At 35.8% G+C, this 13,276-nt stretch overlaps 2 protein-coding genes across 4 annotated transcripts in view; one reads left to right on the top strand and one right to left on the bottom strand.

The window, feature by feature from the left end:
- Nucleotides 1–1,768: 1,768 nt before the first annotated feature.
- On the bottom strand, nucleotides 1,769–10,310 carry LOC143905823 (uncharacterized). Of its 3 annotated transcripts, none has more exons than XR_013259334.1 (3): nucleotides 9,964–10,310; nucleotides 7,500–7,844; nucleotides 1,769–3,546 (listed from the first exon to the last, which is right to left on the bottom strand). XR_013259334.1 is itself a non-coding variant. In XM_077421444.1 (2 exons), the coding sequence occupies exons 1-2, from the start codon at nucleotides 10,308–10,310 to the stop codon at nucleotides 3,543–3,545; spliced, it is 216 nt and encodes a 71-aa protein (XP_077277570.1). In that variant the 3' UTR covers nucleotides 1,769–3,542. The 3 variants fall into 3 exon arrangements, 1 of the variants encoding a protein (XP_077277570.1); XR_013259335.1 differs by having other exon boundaries at nucleotides 10,099–10,310; XM_077421444.1 differs by lacking the exon at nucleotides 7,500–7,844 and having other exon boundaries at nucleotides 10,099–10,310.
- LOC143905819 (LON peptidase N-terminal domain and RING finger protein 3) overlaps nucleotides 10,268–13,276 on the top strand; it is a 64,262-nt gene continuing 61,253 nt past the window's right edge. The window contains exon 1 of the mRNA XM_077421433.1: nucleotides 10,268–11,390. Within this exon, the coding sequence (XP_077277559.1) occupies nucleotides 10,829–11,390 (562 nt within the window). The 5' untranslated portion in view covers nucleotides 10,268–10,828. The remainder of the gene's footprint in view (nucleotides 11,391–13,276) is intronic.

The following is a 13,276-nucleotide window of genomic DNA, read 5'->3' as shown; positions in this document are numbered from 1 at the left end:
AAGGATACATGAAATAGGGGTAGAATTTCCCGGGGAGTGCCATAAAGTGTATAGTTTTTCGTTGTCAATTTTCTGGAAACCGATTTTTCTAATTTTTCGAGAAATAATCGACCAAATTTAAAAGAATTATATATAAAACAGAGGTAGAATTTTCCGGGGAGTGCTATAAAATGTATAATTTTTCGTTACCGATTTTTTTGGAAACCGGTTACAAAATTTTTCCAATTTTTCGGAAATTAATTGACTGAATCTTAAAAAAATATATGAAGTAAGGGTAGAATTTCCCGGGGATTGCCATAAAATATATAATTTTTTGTTACCGATCTTTGGGAAAATCGGTATCAGAAAATTTTCCAATTTGTCGGAAATTAATTGACCGAATTTCAAACAATTGTATATGAAGTAGAGGTAGAATTTTCTGGGGAGTGCTATAAAGTGTATTATTTTTTGTTACCGATCTTTTTGGAAACCGGTTACAAAATTTTTCCAATTTTTCGGGAAATTGAATCTTAAAGAATTACATATGAAATAAAGGTAGAATTTCCCCGGGATTGCTATAAAATGTACAATTTTTTGTTACCGATTTTTTGGGGAACTAGTTACACATTTTTTCCAATTTTTCGGGAATTAATTGACCAAATCTTAAAAAATTATGTATGAAATAGGAGTCGTGTCAAAATTTTTTTAATTTTTGGAGGACAAATTTAATTTTTTATTAATGGATAATTTTTTATTAATGAATTGATTTTCTTGCAACCGGTTATGTTTTTTTTCCAATTTCTCTAAAGGGGTTTCCGATTTGTATAAAAAAATGTACGTAATTGTTCTAATTTCCACAAATTTTTTGAGATATATTAACTAAATTTTTTTAAAGATAAATTTTAGTTACTTTTTTAAAAACAATGCCCAAATTTTTCTAATTTTTCGTGGATGGCAAAAACGTGTATAATTTTTTATAATCGATTTTTTGGAAACCGGTTTCAAAATTTTCTAATTTTTTGAGGATGGTTACGATGAGTTTATAGAAAAATTGCTAATAATAAAGGGGTTTCCGATTTGTGATCCAATTTCCGTAAATTTTGAGATATCAAACTGAATTTTTTTTATGGATAATTTTTATAAATAATTTTTTGTTACCAATTTTTGTGGAAACCGGTTACAAAATTTTTCAAATTTCTCGGGAGTTAATTAATTGAATTTCAAAGAATTGTATATGATAGAATTTCCTGGGGTTTGCTATAAAGTATATAATTTTTTGTTACCGATTTTTTGGAAAACCGGTTACGAAATTTTTTTCAATTTTTTGGGAATCGACCGAATCTTAAAGAATTACATATGAAATAGAGGTAAAATTTTCCGGGGATTGCTATAAAGTGTATAATTTTTTGTTACTGATTTGTTTAAAAACCGGTTACAAAATTTTTTCAATTTTGCAGGAATTAATTAACCAAATCTTAAAGAACTATATATGAAATAAGAGTCGTGTCAAAATTTTTTTAATTTTTGGAGGATAAGTTTAATTTTTTATTAATGGATAATTTTTCATTAAGAATTGATTTTCTTGAAACCGGTGTCAAATTTTTTTTTTTTTGATGATTTCAAAAAAAGAAAATAAAATGGAAGAAAATGAAACAGAGTTAATAATGGTCAACGGAGGGTGAAAACGCGCGAGGCGTAAGCAAAAATAAAATTTGAAGACTTTAATATAAGGGATTACATTTTTGAAATATTTGACAATATGCTAATCTGCATCTATAATATTATCTATTATTTTTTATTTAAAAAAAAATTCGAAGATGTACGTAGGTTAGAGTTTGAGGAGGGAGAATATCAAAGGTGCTTCTAATTAATGAGTGAGTTTGGGGAGAGGGGAATAGATTTTGAGCCCGCGCGAAGCGCGGGCAAAAAATCTAGTAATCTATAAGTCCTGATTACTTATAAGTGTATAGTCGTTTATCGATTTATTCAACATTATTCCGCTGTTAAATAACAAAATGCGTCATTGCATTTGTTATGCTTTGCTTACCCGCTGTGTGACAAAGGCATAATCTAAATATCTCAAGCAATCACGTAAGAGTATATCAATACTCGCGTTTATTATTCCGGCTATTAACAGTTTACCTCACATCCTGGCATAACGATTACGGGCATAATTTCAAACGCAATTGAATCGCACTCCGTAAATGCGCATGTAATGAATGGCATGTAGGTATCTGTATATCATTCTGATTAAATTAGATGTTAATACATCATCATTTGGAAGCTTATTAATAAGCTTTTTGCTATCAGCGTCTATCGATTAGAGGTTTATTAATTGCTAAATATTTTATTATTTTTATTATTGTATTTATTAATTAAAATATATACCGTAATGTCTCGACTTTGCTAAAAAAATATATATACAGTGCGTTATCGGTTGGCAACGATATATTAATTTCATTCACGAATGATAAATAAAATATCAAGAATTTCTCGATGACAGCAATGCTGATATTTATATTTGAATACACGTTGCATCGAATTGTTGCATTAGATACTTTTATATTAATTAAAGTTTTTATTTTAAAAATAAACGTATCAAATTACATCTTAACAAAAAAGCAGGTACATTCACTTCATATTTTATATGTTTAATCTAAGCATTTATTTACACATAATGTCATTAGAAATTCGTGAATTGTTAGTATCATGAATCACTATGATTGTATAAATCCATTGATCTAATCCATCAATCATTATCTGCATCAATTTAAATATTGATAAATTTAAAGAGAAATTCAAATATATTATTAGACTCGTGAAAATGTCAACAAATTAATTAAAAGACGGCGATACGAGTCAAGCGCGGTTAGTGGTGCGCAACTAGAGAATTAATAGTTACAAAAGTAACGAATTACAATGTATATACGTATATCATATATTCCAACTTAATAAACTGCGCACTTCTCTAGTTGCGCACCACTTACCGCGCTTGACTCGTATCGCCGTCTTTTAATTAATTTTTTAAAGAGAAACATATACATAAATAAATTTCTTCTGTCTGTTATTATAATAAGAATACATTATAACGATCTAATCTCTCTCGAATTAATATTAGATCTAATTTATTTTATATTGCTTGTGATCTATCCATCGCAAATAAATAGATAAGACACAGCGCGACCCTCAGACTAAGTTGCAACTTAAGAATTTAGTTTCCGCAGCGAGTTTCTACTCATATCGAATTATGATTAGAGAAGGGGAAGTCAACCACTTGGTGTACTTTCGTTCTCTTTTTAGTCAATTTCTGGTTGACATGTACGCCAAAATAGAAACAGAAAAGTTGAACTACATTAGGAACAACCAGGCGCAGCTGAGGGCAGACATCAGCTACATTCACCTGAGGGACGCCGTGGGAAGGCAGGATGCTGACATTGCTCAGCTGGGTCAAATAGTCGTGCTTCCGTCATTTTTCACTAGAGGACCTCGCTACATGTATGAGCGGACTCAAGACGCTATGACATACGTCCGTTATCATGGCCGTCCTGATCTGTTCATCACTTTTACCTGTAACCCAAAGTGGAATGATATAACAGATGCATTATTGCCTGGGCAAAAATCTTACGATCGTCACGACATTATAGCTAGGGTATTTCATCTTAAGGTAAAGAAGATGATGGCACTTTTGAATAAGGGTAGTCTGTTTGGAAAAGTGTTGTGCTTTATGTACTCTGTGGAGTGGCAAAAGCGAGGTCTGCCTCACATCCACATATTGCTGTGGCTAGAGCAGCGCATCTTTTCAGACATGATCGACAAAGTCATTTGTGCAAAAATACCTGATCCTTTAAAAGACTCTCTTCTCTACAATATCGTTAAGGCCAACATGATTCATGGTCCATGCGGGGGCTTAAATCACAATTCGCCTTGCATGAAAGAAGGCAGGTGCAGCAAGAGGTATCCTCGAATACTTCTCAATGACACTCAGACAGAAGATAATGGATACCCGCTGTATCGGAGGAGGTCTCCAGCTGATGGTGGCTTCACTGTCGAAATCAATGGAATAGAGCTGGACAATCGTTGGGTAGTGCCGTACAACCCTGTACTGTTACGTATTTTCAATGCTCATGTCAATGTGGAATTATGTAGTTCTGTTAAGTCTATCAAGTACATTTGCAAATACGTGAACAAGGGAAGTGATCAGGCGGTTTTTGCTTTGGAGAGTGACAAGGATGAGGTGAAATTGTACGAGAGTGGGCGATACATCAGCAGCTCAGAAGCAATTTGGAGAATTTTAGCGTTCCCTATTCATGAGAGGTATCCCACTGTCTTTCATCTCGCTGTTCACCTTGAAAATGGTCAGCGTGTGTATTTCAACTCTAAGAACTTGGCTGAGAGGCTCAATAACCCTCCTCAGACAACACTCTTAGCTTTTTTTGAACTTTGCAAAACTGACGATTTTGCAAAAACCTTCTTATACTCTGAGGTTCCTTCATACTTTGTGTGGAAAAATAACAAGTTTGTGAGAAGAAAGCGGGGGAAGGATGTTGATGGTTGGCCAGGAATAAAGAAGGACTCCGCGCTGGGAAGAGTGTATACCATTCATCCAAACAACACCGAGTGTTATTATCTTCGTTTGTTGCTACATGAGATTCGAGGTCCAACGTCTTTTTTAGATTTGAAGACTGCGAATGGTGTCTTCTGTCACACATTCCAGTCTACATGCAAGGTATTAGGTTTGCTGGAAGATGACAAGCAATGGGATAATACCTTGGAGGAAGCTGCATTATGTGATTCCCCTTTAAAGCTGAGAAAGCTTTTTACAGTGATGTTGGCATTCTGCCAACTTTCAGAACCTCTGAGTCTTTGGGAAAAATACAAAGACAGCTTCTCAGAGGATATTACGCAGCAGGTGGAGAGAGAGTTGCAAGGCAGTGCACAACAGGTGATGGATGAGGTGTACAATAGATGTCTGGTGTTGATTAAAAACGCAGTGGTGGTTTTGGGAGGAAAGGAGTTGCAACAGTATGGCCTGCCTCAGCCAAAAAGATCTGGAGGAGTATTGGGAAATCGAGACTATTTAAGGGAGACAAATTACGATGTAAATGCCTTGACAGAAGTGGTGTCGAATAACGAGAGTTTATTGACAGATGAGCAGCTTGCTGTTTATCGGCAGATTCTTAGTAGCGTTGAGTCAGGTGCTGGTCAGGTATTTTTCTTAGATGCTCCTGGTGGTACTGAGAAGACATTCTTTATCAATTTACTTCTGGCGAGGGTAAGAAGTGATCGTGGAATTGCATTGGCTGTCGCATCATCAGGTATCGCTGCTACGTTGTTGGAGGGAGGGAGAACCGCTCACGCTGCTTTTAAACTTCCTCTGAATTTAATTCAAACAGAAAAACCATTGTGCAATATTTCAAAACAAAGTAACATGGCTAAAGTATTACGGGATTGTAAGCTCATTGTTTGGGATGAAAGCACCATGGCACATAAGGGGGGTTTCGAGGCATTAAGCACAACCCTCAAAGATATTAGGGATAACGATGGAGTAATGAGGGGAGTGACCGTGCTGCTTGCTGGAGATTTCAGACAGACTTTGCCAGTAGTGCCAAGGGGAACTCGAGCAGACAAAGTCAAGGCGTGTGTAAAGAAATCACATTTGTGGTCCCTTATTAGGAAAATCTCTATCAGGAAGAATATGAGGGTACACTTGAAAGGTGATGTTTTTGCAGGGGAATTTTCAAAAATACTATTAAAAATTGGAGATGGAGAGTATCCTGAGACGGAAAGAAAGGTGATTATTCCTGCAAGTCTAGGTTTAGTAGTAAAAACCATAGAGAGCCTTATTAATAAGATATACCCTGATATTGCGGATATCAAAGAGAAATCTATGGATTGGCTGTGCAAGCGTGCCATTCTGACCCCTAGGAATGATAAAGCTGGTGTCATTAATGACATTCTTCTTAAATTATTCGAGGAAAAAGAAATGAATTACAGATCTGTGAACTCAGTGGTAGATACGGATGACGTGGTCAACTACCCAGTAGAGTTCCTTAACACAATGAATCCTCCTGGCTTACCAGCCCATAAGCTTTTCCTTAAAGTGGGGGCACCAGTGATGTTGTTGAGAAATTTGAATCCGCCAAAACTTTGCAATGGCACAAGGCTTCAAGTGAAAACTCTACACAGAAATGTTATCAAGGCCACAGTATTCACCGGCTGTGCACGGGGAGAGACGGTATTTATACCACGCATACCACTAATATCATCAGAGTACCTTTTTGAGTTCAAGAGGATGCAGTTCCCTATCAAAGTTTGTTTTGCGATGACTATCAACAAGTCCCAGGGGCAGTCGCTAAAAGTAGCAGGAATTGATTTAAGTGAGGACTGTTTCTCACATGGGCAGTTCTATGTGGCATGTTCGAGAGTGAGCTCACCAAATAGTCTTGTGATATTAGCGCCTGAGGGGAGAACCACTAATGTGGTATACAAAGAAGTTCTAAAATAAAAAAAAAGGTCAGATATTTTTAAAAAATTTAAAAAAAAAATTATGATAAACAATATAATATTTGCAGAAAAGAGAAAAACATGTAAGTGAAAGGCATCATGCCTGTTTGAGAAAACAAATCAGGAGAAAAACATGTGTGAAAGAGGTTTATATAATTTTGCTCATTTTTATGGAAAAAAAATGACCTAATCTCAAAAAATTAAACGAAAAGAATGATATTTTGACATACTAAATGACTTATTAACGTAAAGGACACCATGTCTGTAAGAAACACTATATCTGTAGGAGACACCACGTCTGTAAGAGATACCATGTCTGTGAAAGACACGAAGTTTATTGGAGTCATAATGTAACAAAGCACGGATTTCTTTACAGTGGAATAGGCCTACTGGGGAAACCACTAAAAAAAAAACGCATTTACAATAGTACCTCAAGGGTGATGCGGAAATCTATTGGCGTTAAATGTAAATATACGCTATCACTTATTTGTGTGTCTTATTACATATGTCCTCCAGGGGGTGTCCTCCGGGGCGAAGCCCGGGTAACCAGCTAGTAAATAGATAAGACTATTTAGATTGCGTTATACATATACAGTACACTATAGTAAACGTAAAATAGTTGTTAAAAAATTGTAAATATATAAGAGAAAATTAAATGAAATTAGATTAAATTTCTTAGATTTATAGTATTAGATTAATAAATAATCATTTTGATAAAACATCTTTTATTATTTAAATAAAATTAATGCTGTGGATTTAATGTAACTTTATACACATATACCTACTATATTAAATATTTTTTCAACCAAGCATTAAATAACTATTATTTAGATAAAGTTTATTTAAAAAGCATTCAAATAATAAAATATTAATATGTACTGATTAACACTTAGTTTACAATAAGAGTACAATTTTTTATATTGAATCTCTAGCTAAAGTCTCAAAATTTTTGCGTAGAAAAAATCAATTTTAAAGCGATTTATTCTTAAATTTTAATACAGCAAAAGAGAACACACCATATATAGATAGACGGTAAGTGCAAGGGGTTAATCACCCCGTGAACTCGCTATATTGATCTCTCATTCTTTGCCGCTCTTTCCCTTGCTGCTCTCGCAGTTCAGCCCTCTCCTTTCGATTCGAAGAGCGGTCCTGTGGCGTGCGTACTCCCTTTACGCACATGCGTTACCCGCACCAGACAAGCGGGATATCTCAGGACAAAGTTACTGTGTTCAGGTTTAGTGAGAACTCTGGATATCAGAAGATTGATACTTGCCGGTAAAAAGTAATTTTATTAGTTAAAAAAACTTGTCATTCTTGCTCCACGTTGCTATACATCGATAGTGCAATCACGCTTCTTCTTCCTGAAATGTGCCATCGTACAGTTTGCGCACATCCGACGTGATTCCGGCAAGACAATTCCCGTTAGAAGAACCCAATTGAGCTAAAGTTATAACAAGTGTCCGGGAAGGTATCTCGAATAAAATTCGCTATACGAAACTCGATGGTATCAAAAACCATTTGTAAATAGATCTTGGTATGAAAAGAGTGACAAGGGTGGATGCGAGGATGTAAAGGATATGAATGGAGAATCAAATAAGCGATTTGATACGTCGTTAAACTAACCGATAACCATTGACTGACGTTATTGGATTCTAAAGTGATATATCTCGATACTTATATAATCGTACGTGATAAGAAAATAGTGTGGTCCTTTTTAACTCAGCAGGTTTATAAACTTAAACAATTTTAAAGATATTAAAAGAAGCATTTTTTGATAAGCAGACTCTTTACTTATTAAATAAATTTTATGTCCTCTCACAAAAATAAAATAAAAAGATTCTAAGTGCAAATTATTACACTGAGAAAAAAATATTTCCAAGAAATATTTAGTCCAATAAGTTCAACTAAACATTTCAGTTAGTTAACTAAATATTAGTGGTTTTAACAATTTATTTAGTTTCTTTAATCAAGAATTAATTAATTCAACTAATATTTAGTTAACTAACTAAAATGTTTAGTTGAATGTATCGGACTAAATATTTCTTGGAATTAATAAATTTTTTTTCTCAATGTATAGGTATATAATTTGGGCTGTACTTCCGAAAACGTCCATGCTCAGATTTAGGTGAAACTTTGTGAATAGGTTCCTTTTAGATAGAAAACACATATACCAAAAGGATTTTTGCGACTCTAAAGTTTAGCAACTTTTTTAACATTTTTAACTTACTGTCTCCGCACATACATTTTCCACGCGAAACAAACCAAAACAGCTCTCAAGTAATGTAAACAACTATAAAATCATACACAAAGTACAAATATATTAGTTTATATACTCTGCTGTATACTCTGCTTTATCGAAAAAAGTGGAGCCCCCCGCAGGGGGACGGAACCTACTGCCTCCACGCATACACTGTCCACGCGAAACGAGGTGCCACATAGGTTCGTGGCGCGCTTTACAAGCTCGTTTAAGTAAAGGTGGTATTTCACCTCTATTTCTTACCTCACAGAGAAAGTTTCACCAATGATGTTTATGTTATGACTTTGACGGGTATGACTTTATGGTTGTTTACATTACTTGAGAGCTGTTTTGGTTTGTAATATATTGAGTTAGTTCGCTTACGACAAGAGCTGTGTGCAAACGTGTTTCTTGAATAACCTGGATGTGTATTCAGGAAAAATTAGAGAATATATAATGTTTCATAATATATATATATATATATATATATATATATACATATATATATATATATATAATTTTTTATTTGTTTTGTATATAAACTAATATATTTGTACTTTGTGTATGATTTTATGGTTGTTTACATTACTTGAGAGCTGTTTTATGGTTTGTTTCGCGTGGAAAATGTATGTGCGGATCGAGGCAGTAAGTTAAAAATGTTAAAAAAGTTGCTAAACTTTGGAGTCGCAAAAAATCCTTTTAGTATATGTGTTTTCTATCTAAAAGGAACCTATTCACAAAGTTTCATCTAAATCTGAGCATGGACGTTTTCGAAAGTTTCGCCATAATTTGTGGCTTTATGTATTATATGGTACCTACAATGTGGAATTATAGGTACTATCTCATAAATAGGGAAAATAAATAAAAGCAACGAAGACTTGTTTGCCTTATAACAAGTAGATAAAATCAAAATAACGATAAATAAAATAATCAGAACTATATATTACTATAAATTACAAGGATAATTTAAGCGTAAAATTTATTCATTATAAATTACAAAGACCAGTTAAAGACTAAAAAAAATTTAGAAGAGAGAAACGCGATCACGATTTTTATCATTCCCTGGACCAATAAAATCCGTAGACAAAGCAAGAAGCTTCTTATCAACCGTAATATAACATCAAAAACGTGACATAAAGAAGCTTGAGAAAAATAGAAAAAAATCACGGATTTTTATTCCACGAAATCTCTGAACGGTAGAAAGATATCACCGCGTCACACCGTTGCACATGACAATACTTAACAATTTGCTCAATAATGAGGGCCGGAGATCAGGGGGCACTCGGCAGACAAAGAGACGAGCTTCGCTGTGACGCGACGACGCTGCCTCGCCAGGTGGTGGGAGCAGCGTCGGGAGTGCGGCAACAACACCTACGCACCGTGGCAGACACGGCAGACACGCCGCTACCAACGTGGTCCGTAATTCCCTCCGCGACCTCCCGGACCAGGCCGTAGTGTATCCGAAGCCGCGTGGCGCTGGCTTCGTATCTCGAGTCTCGAAGAAAGCGGTTGCACTCCTCCAGTCCTCCACCGCCGCCGTCACCGCCAACGCTGCCACCGCCCGCGCCGCCAGCACCGTCACCACCACCATCCCCTGCTGACGGTCGACCGAGCGCCGAGCGGCCGACTCTGGTCTGACAGTGGCTCGGCCGACCGATGACAGCCGAGGCGTCAGTCCTCAGTGCGCCAGCGTGCCGTGTGAAGCGGTCTCGCGCGCGCGTTAACGTGCGGAGCAGCACGCGTGGACAGCCAGCTGTCAAACTGTGTCAAACTCTTTGCGTGTCGCTCCGACGATTCCCGGTGAATCCCGCTAAGTGAATCGTCGCCGGTAAATCTGTTCCTGAGGGGGTCAAGTGACTCGTGACCGTGCAACCGTATTTCTGATTTCCGGTGAACCGTGTTTCCGTGTCGCGCAACCCCACGTAATATTCGTAATCTCTATAAAAGATGTACGTCGTCTTCAACAGCACGAAACCGACATCAAGCGGTTTTTATCGAGAGGTACGTCCGACGCGCGTACGCGAGTTAATCGTAGAGAGAAACGCGTCGTGAAAGGATACACGGCGTTTTTAATTCCCGAAGAGTGACGCACGAGGAGCAGCGCTCGCAATGACGGAGCTCGCCAAAGAGGCGTTCACCTCCCGCAACTACCACTTGGCGGTCGAGCTGTACGAGCGATGTCTGAAGCAGCAGGGATCGAGCTACGAGGTGCTGCTGGGTTACGGCGACTCTTTGGTCAAGTGCGGCCGCGTCAGGGAGTCCATCGAGATCTATTCCAGGTGTTCGGCTGCGATGTCCGTGCCGGCCGAGAGACTGAAACACCTGGCGACCGCGCTCCTGGAGGATATGGTCGGCGTCGGGACGAGCTCCAGACGGAGGTTCGAGACATCCTTCGCGTGTCCCCTGTGCGAAGGCACCCTCTGTCAACCGGTGACCGCCGGCTGCGGTCACACGTATTGCAAGAACTGCGTGGATCCGTCGAAAAACTGTCGCGTGTGCGGGCTTAAAATCGCTATGGTGAGTGAAACGAATGTGCTAGTGCAAAGACTCGTGGAGAAATGGTGGCCGCGAGAAGCGGAGGCCAGTCGGGCGAGGCACGAGGGTGATATCCTCTTGAGGAAGGGTCACCTGGGTCAAGCGCTCGAGAGATACAACCTGGCGGTCCATCTCGGTAAGGGAAATAGCAATTATCACTTCTCACGACGCATCTATATGTATATCATTTCGTAAATATTTCGTCGTATTTAAGTCGTTTGACATATCTAACGTATCTGTACTCTTTATCAGTAACACGATGTGCGATTAAAACTTTCAGTCTATTGCGTATTATAGGATAGAAAAAAGACTCTTATTGATTACGCGAATCCAGACAACTACGGATTAGTGATGCTTTTGTGGAAGATAATTTTTCGTCTAAGTTTGTTTCAGTGATAAACATGTGCCGTTCCACAAGTTAATATACTTGAATAAACTTATAATATTTAGTTTAGATAAAGAAATTTGTTTTAATTAAGAATAGCTGAGACATATTTAATAAGATTATAAATATTAGAAATTTTAGCCACAGATATTTTTTTTATGCTTTTAGACATATTTTAAGGAGTCTCTCTCTAGTGTTTTATTTTGTTTAAAAAGTACAAATAAATTTAAATACTTATATACATATATAACGTAGAAAAAAATGTAACTTCAAAAGAAATATTTTATATTAAAATAGAAAAGATTAAAATCGACTAAGTAATACATTAAAATGGTAACAATAGAGATTTAATATATAACAATGTGTGCGTGGGAGAAATACAATATCTAAATATTGCGTAATGACTAGATTCAATTATCAAATTTTAATATTTTTTATTTGAATCATGTTGCTCATTACTTTGACGTATCGTGTAAGTATCACAATTCATTGATGCATTTATTACCAAATGCTTCCACGACTTCAATTTTAAATAAAATAAATTAGTTGTAACCGAATAAATTAGTTACCGAGTTGTATATCAAAAGCAATCATTTTTAATAACACTAAGGAACAATTCTTAAAAAATCCAGCTACCATTTTTAATTCATTCTATTCGCGAGCAAAGGGTAACAACATGTGGTTATATAAAGATTATTACGAAACACCTAATCTGAATAACGTTTCAGGCAAGTCGGTAAACTCAAAGTATACTGGTTTATCATTCGCATTTCATAATCTGTCTCGATTTAATCAAAATCACGAAAGTTTAGCGCTAAAAAATCACACCTTGAAAGGACCACATTCCCATTATATCTGGATTAATACAGGTAGATCAGTACGCTTAAAGTACGCAATGTGTGTATATTCGTAGATTTAGTCCACGTACGGATATATGTATAAAAGGTACTAGCAACAGAGCCAAATCTGCTGCGACAATGAATGGAATCGTGCAGTCTTTTAAATAGCAATTATAATTAAGGCTTGTGAATAATAGAAAAAAAACTTTATATCGAAAAAATTTCGGAGATCTAACTTCATATTATATCATTTAGGAGATAATATCTATAAGTATTATAATTTTACATTATTTTTTATTTTATTTATATTATTTACCTACACACACACACACACACACACACGTAAATTCTCACTGCATTTTAATTTCAAAAAATTAAATTTTTGAGAAATAAATAACAAATATATGGAAATAAAAGTTTTAATAGAAGTGGAATAGAAATAATATTGGACAAATCTTTAATATATTTATAATATTTGTGAAAACACTGTGTTATGAAGCATGTGTCGAAAATTATAATTTATTCATAATTCGTATAAAAATACTATAAAATAACGAAAAAAACATAAATTATAATAAATAACGAAATAATTGCAAAATTCTGTTGCAGTAACATTAAGTCTAGACATAATAATTATTCCTTCAAAATTTATGTAATGTTAATAATAGGTATACTTTTATTCATGCACTAGCAAAATGAAATAAAAGAAGAATGGACAGTGCACGCACACAAGACAAAGTTTAAAAGAGAAAAATAGAAAAATTTTTATTTAACTTACTGCGTACGTATATTTAAACA

This window comes from Temnothorax americanus, unplaced genomic scaffold (assembly GCF_048541705.1).
Source record: "Temnothorax americanus isolate GAGA-0224 unplaced genomic scaffold, ASM4854170v1 Scaffold67, whole genome shotgun sequence".
In the NCBI taxonomy this organism is placed as follows: Eukaryota; Metazoa; Arthropoda; class Insecta; order Hymenoptera; family Formicidae; genus Temnothorax; species Temnothorax americanus.
This window is presented reverse-complemented; position numbering and strand designations above follow the sequence as displayed.

What these genes read in the sequence shown, in the direction of transcription:
- LOC143905823 (XM_077421444.1), bottom strand. Translation starts at nt 10,310, where the DNA reads ATGGTGGTGGTGACGGTGCTGGCGGCGCGGGCGGTGGCAGCGTTGGCG.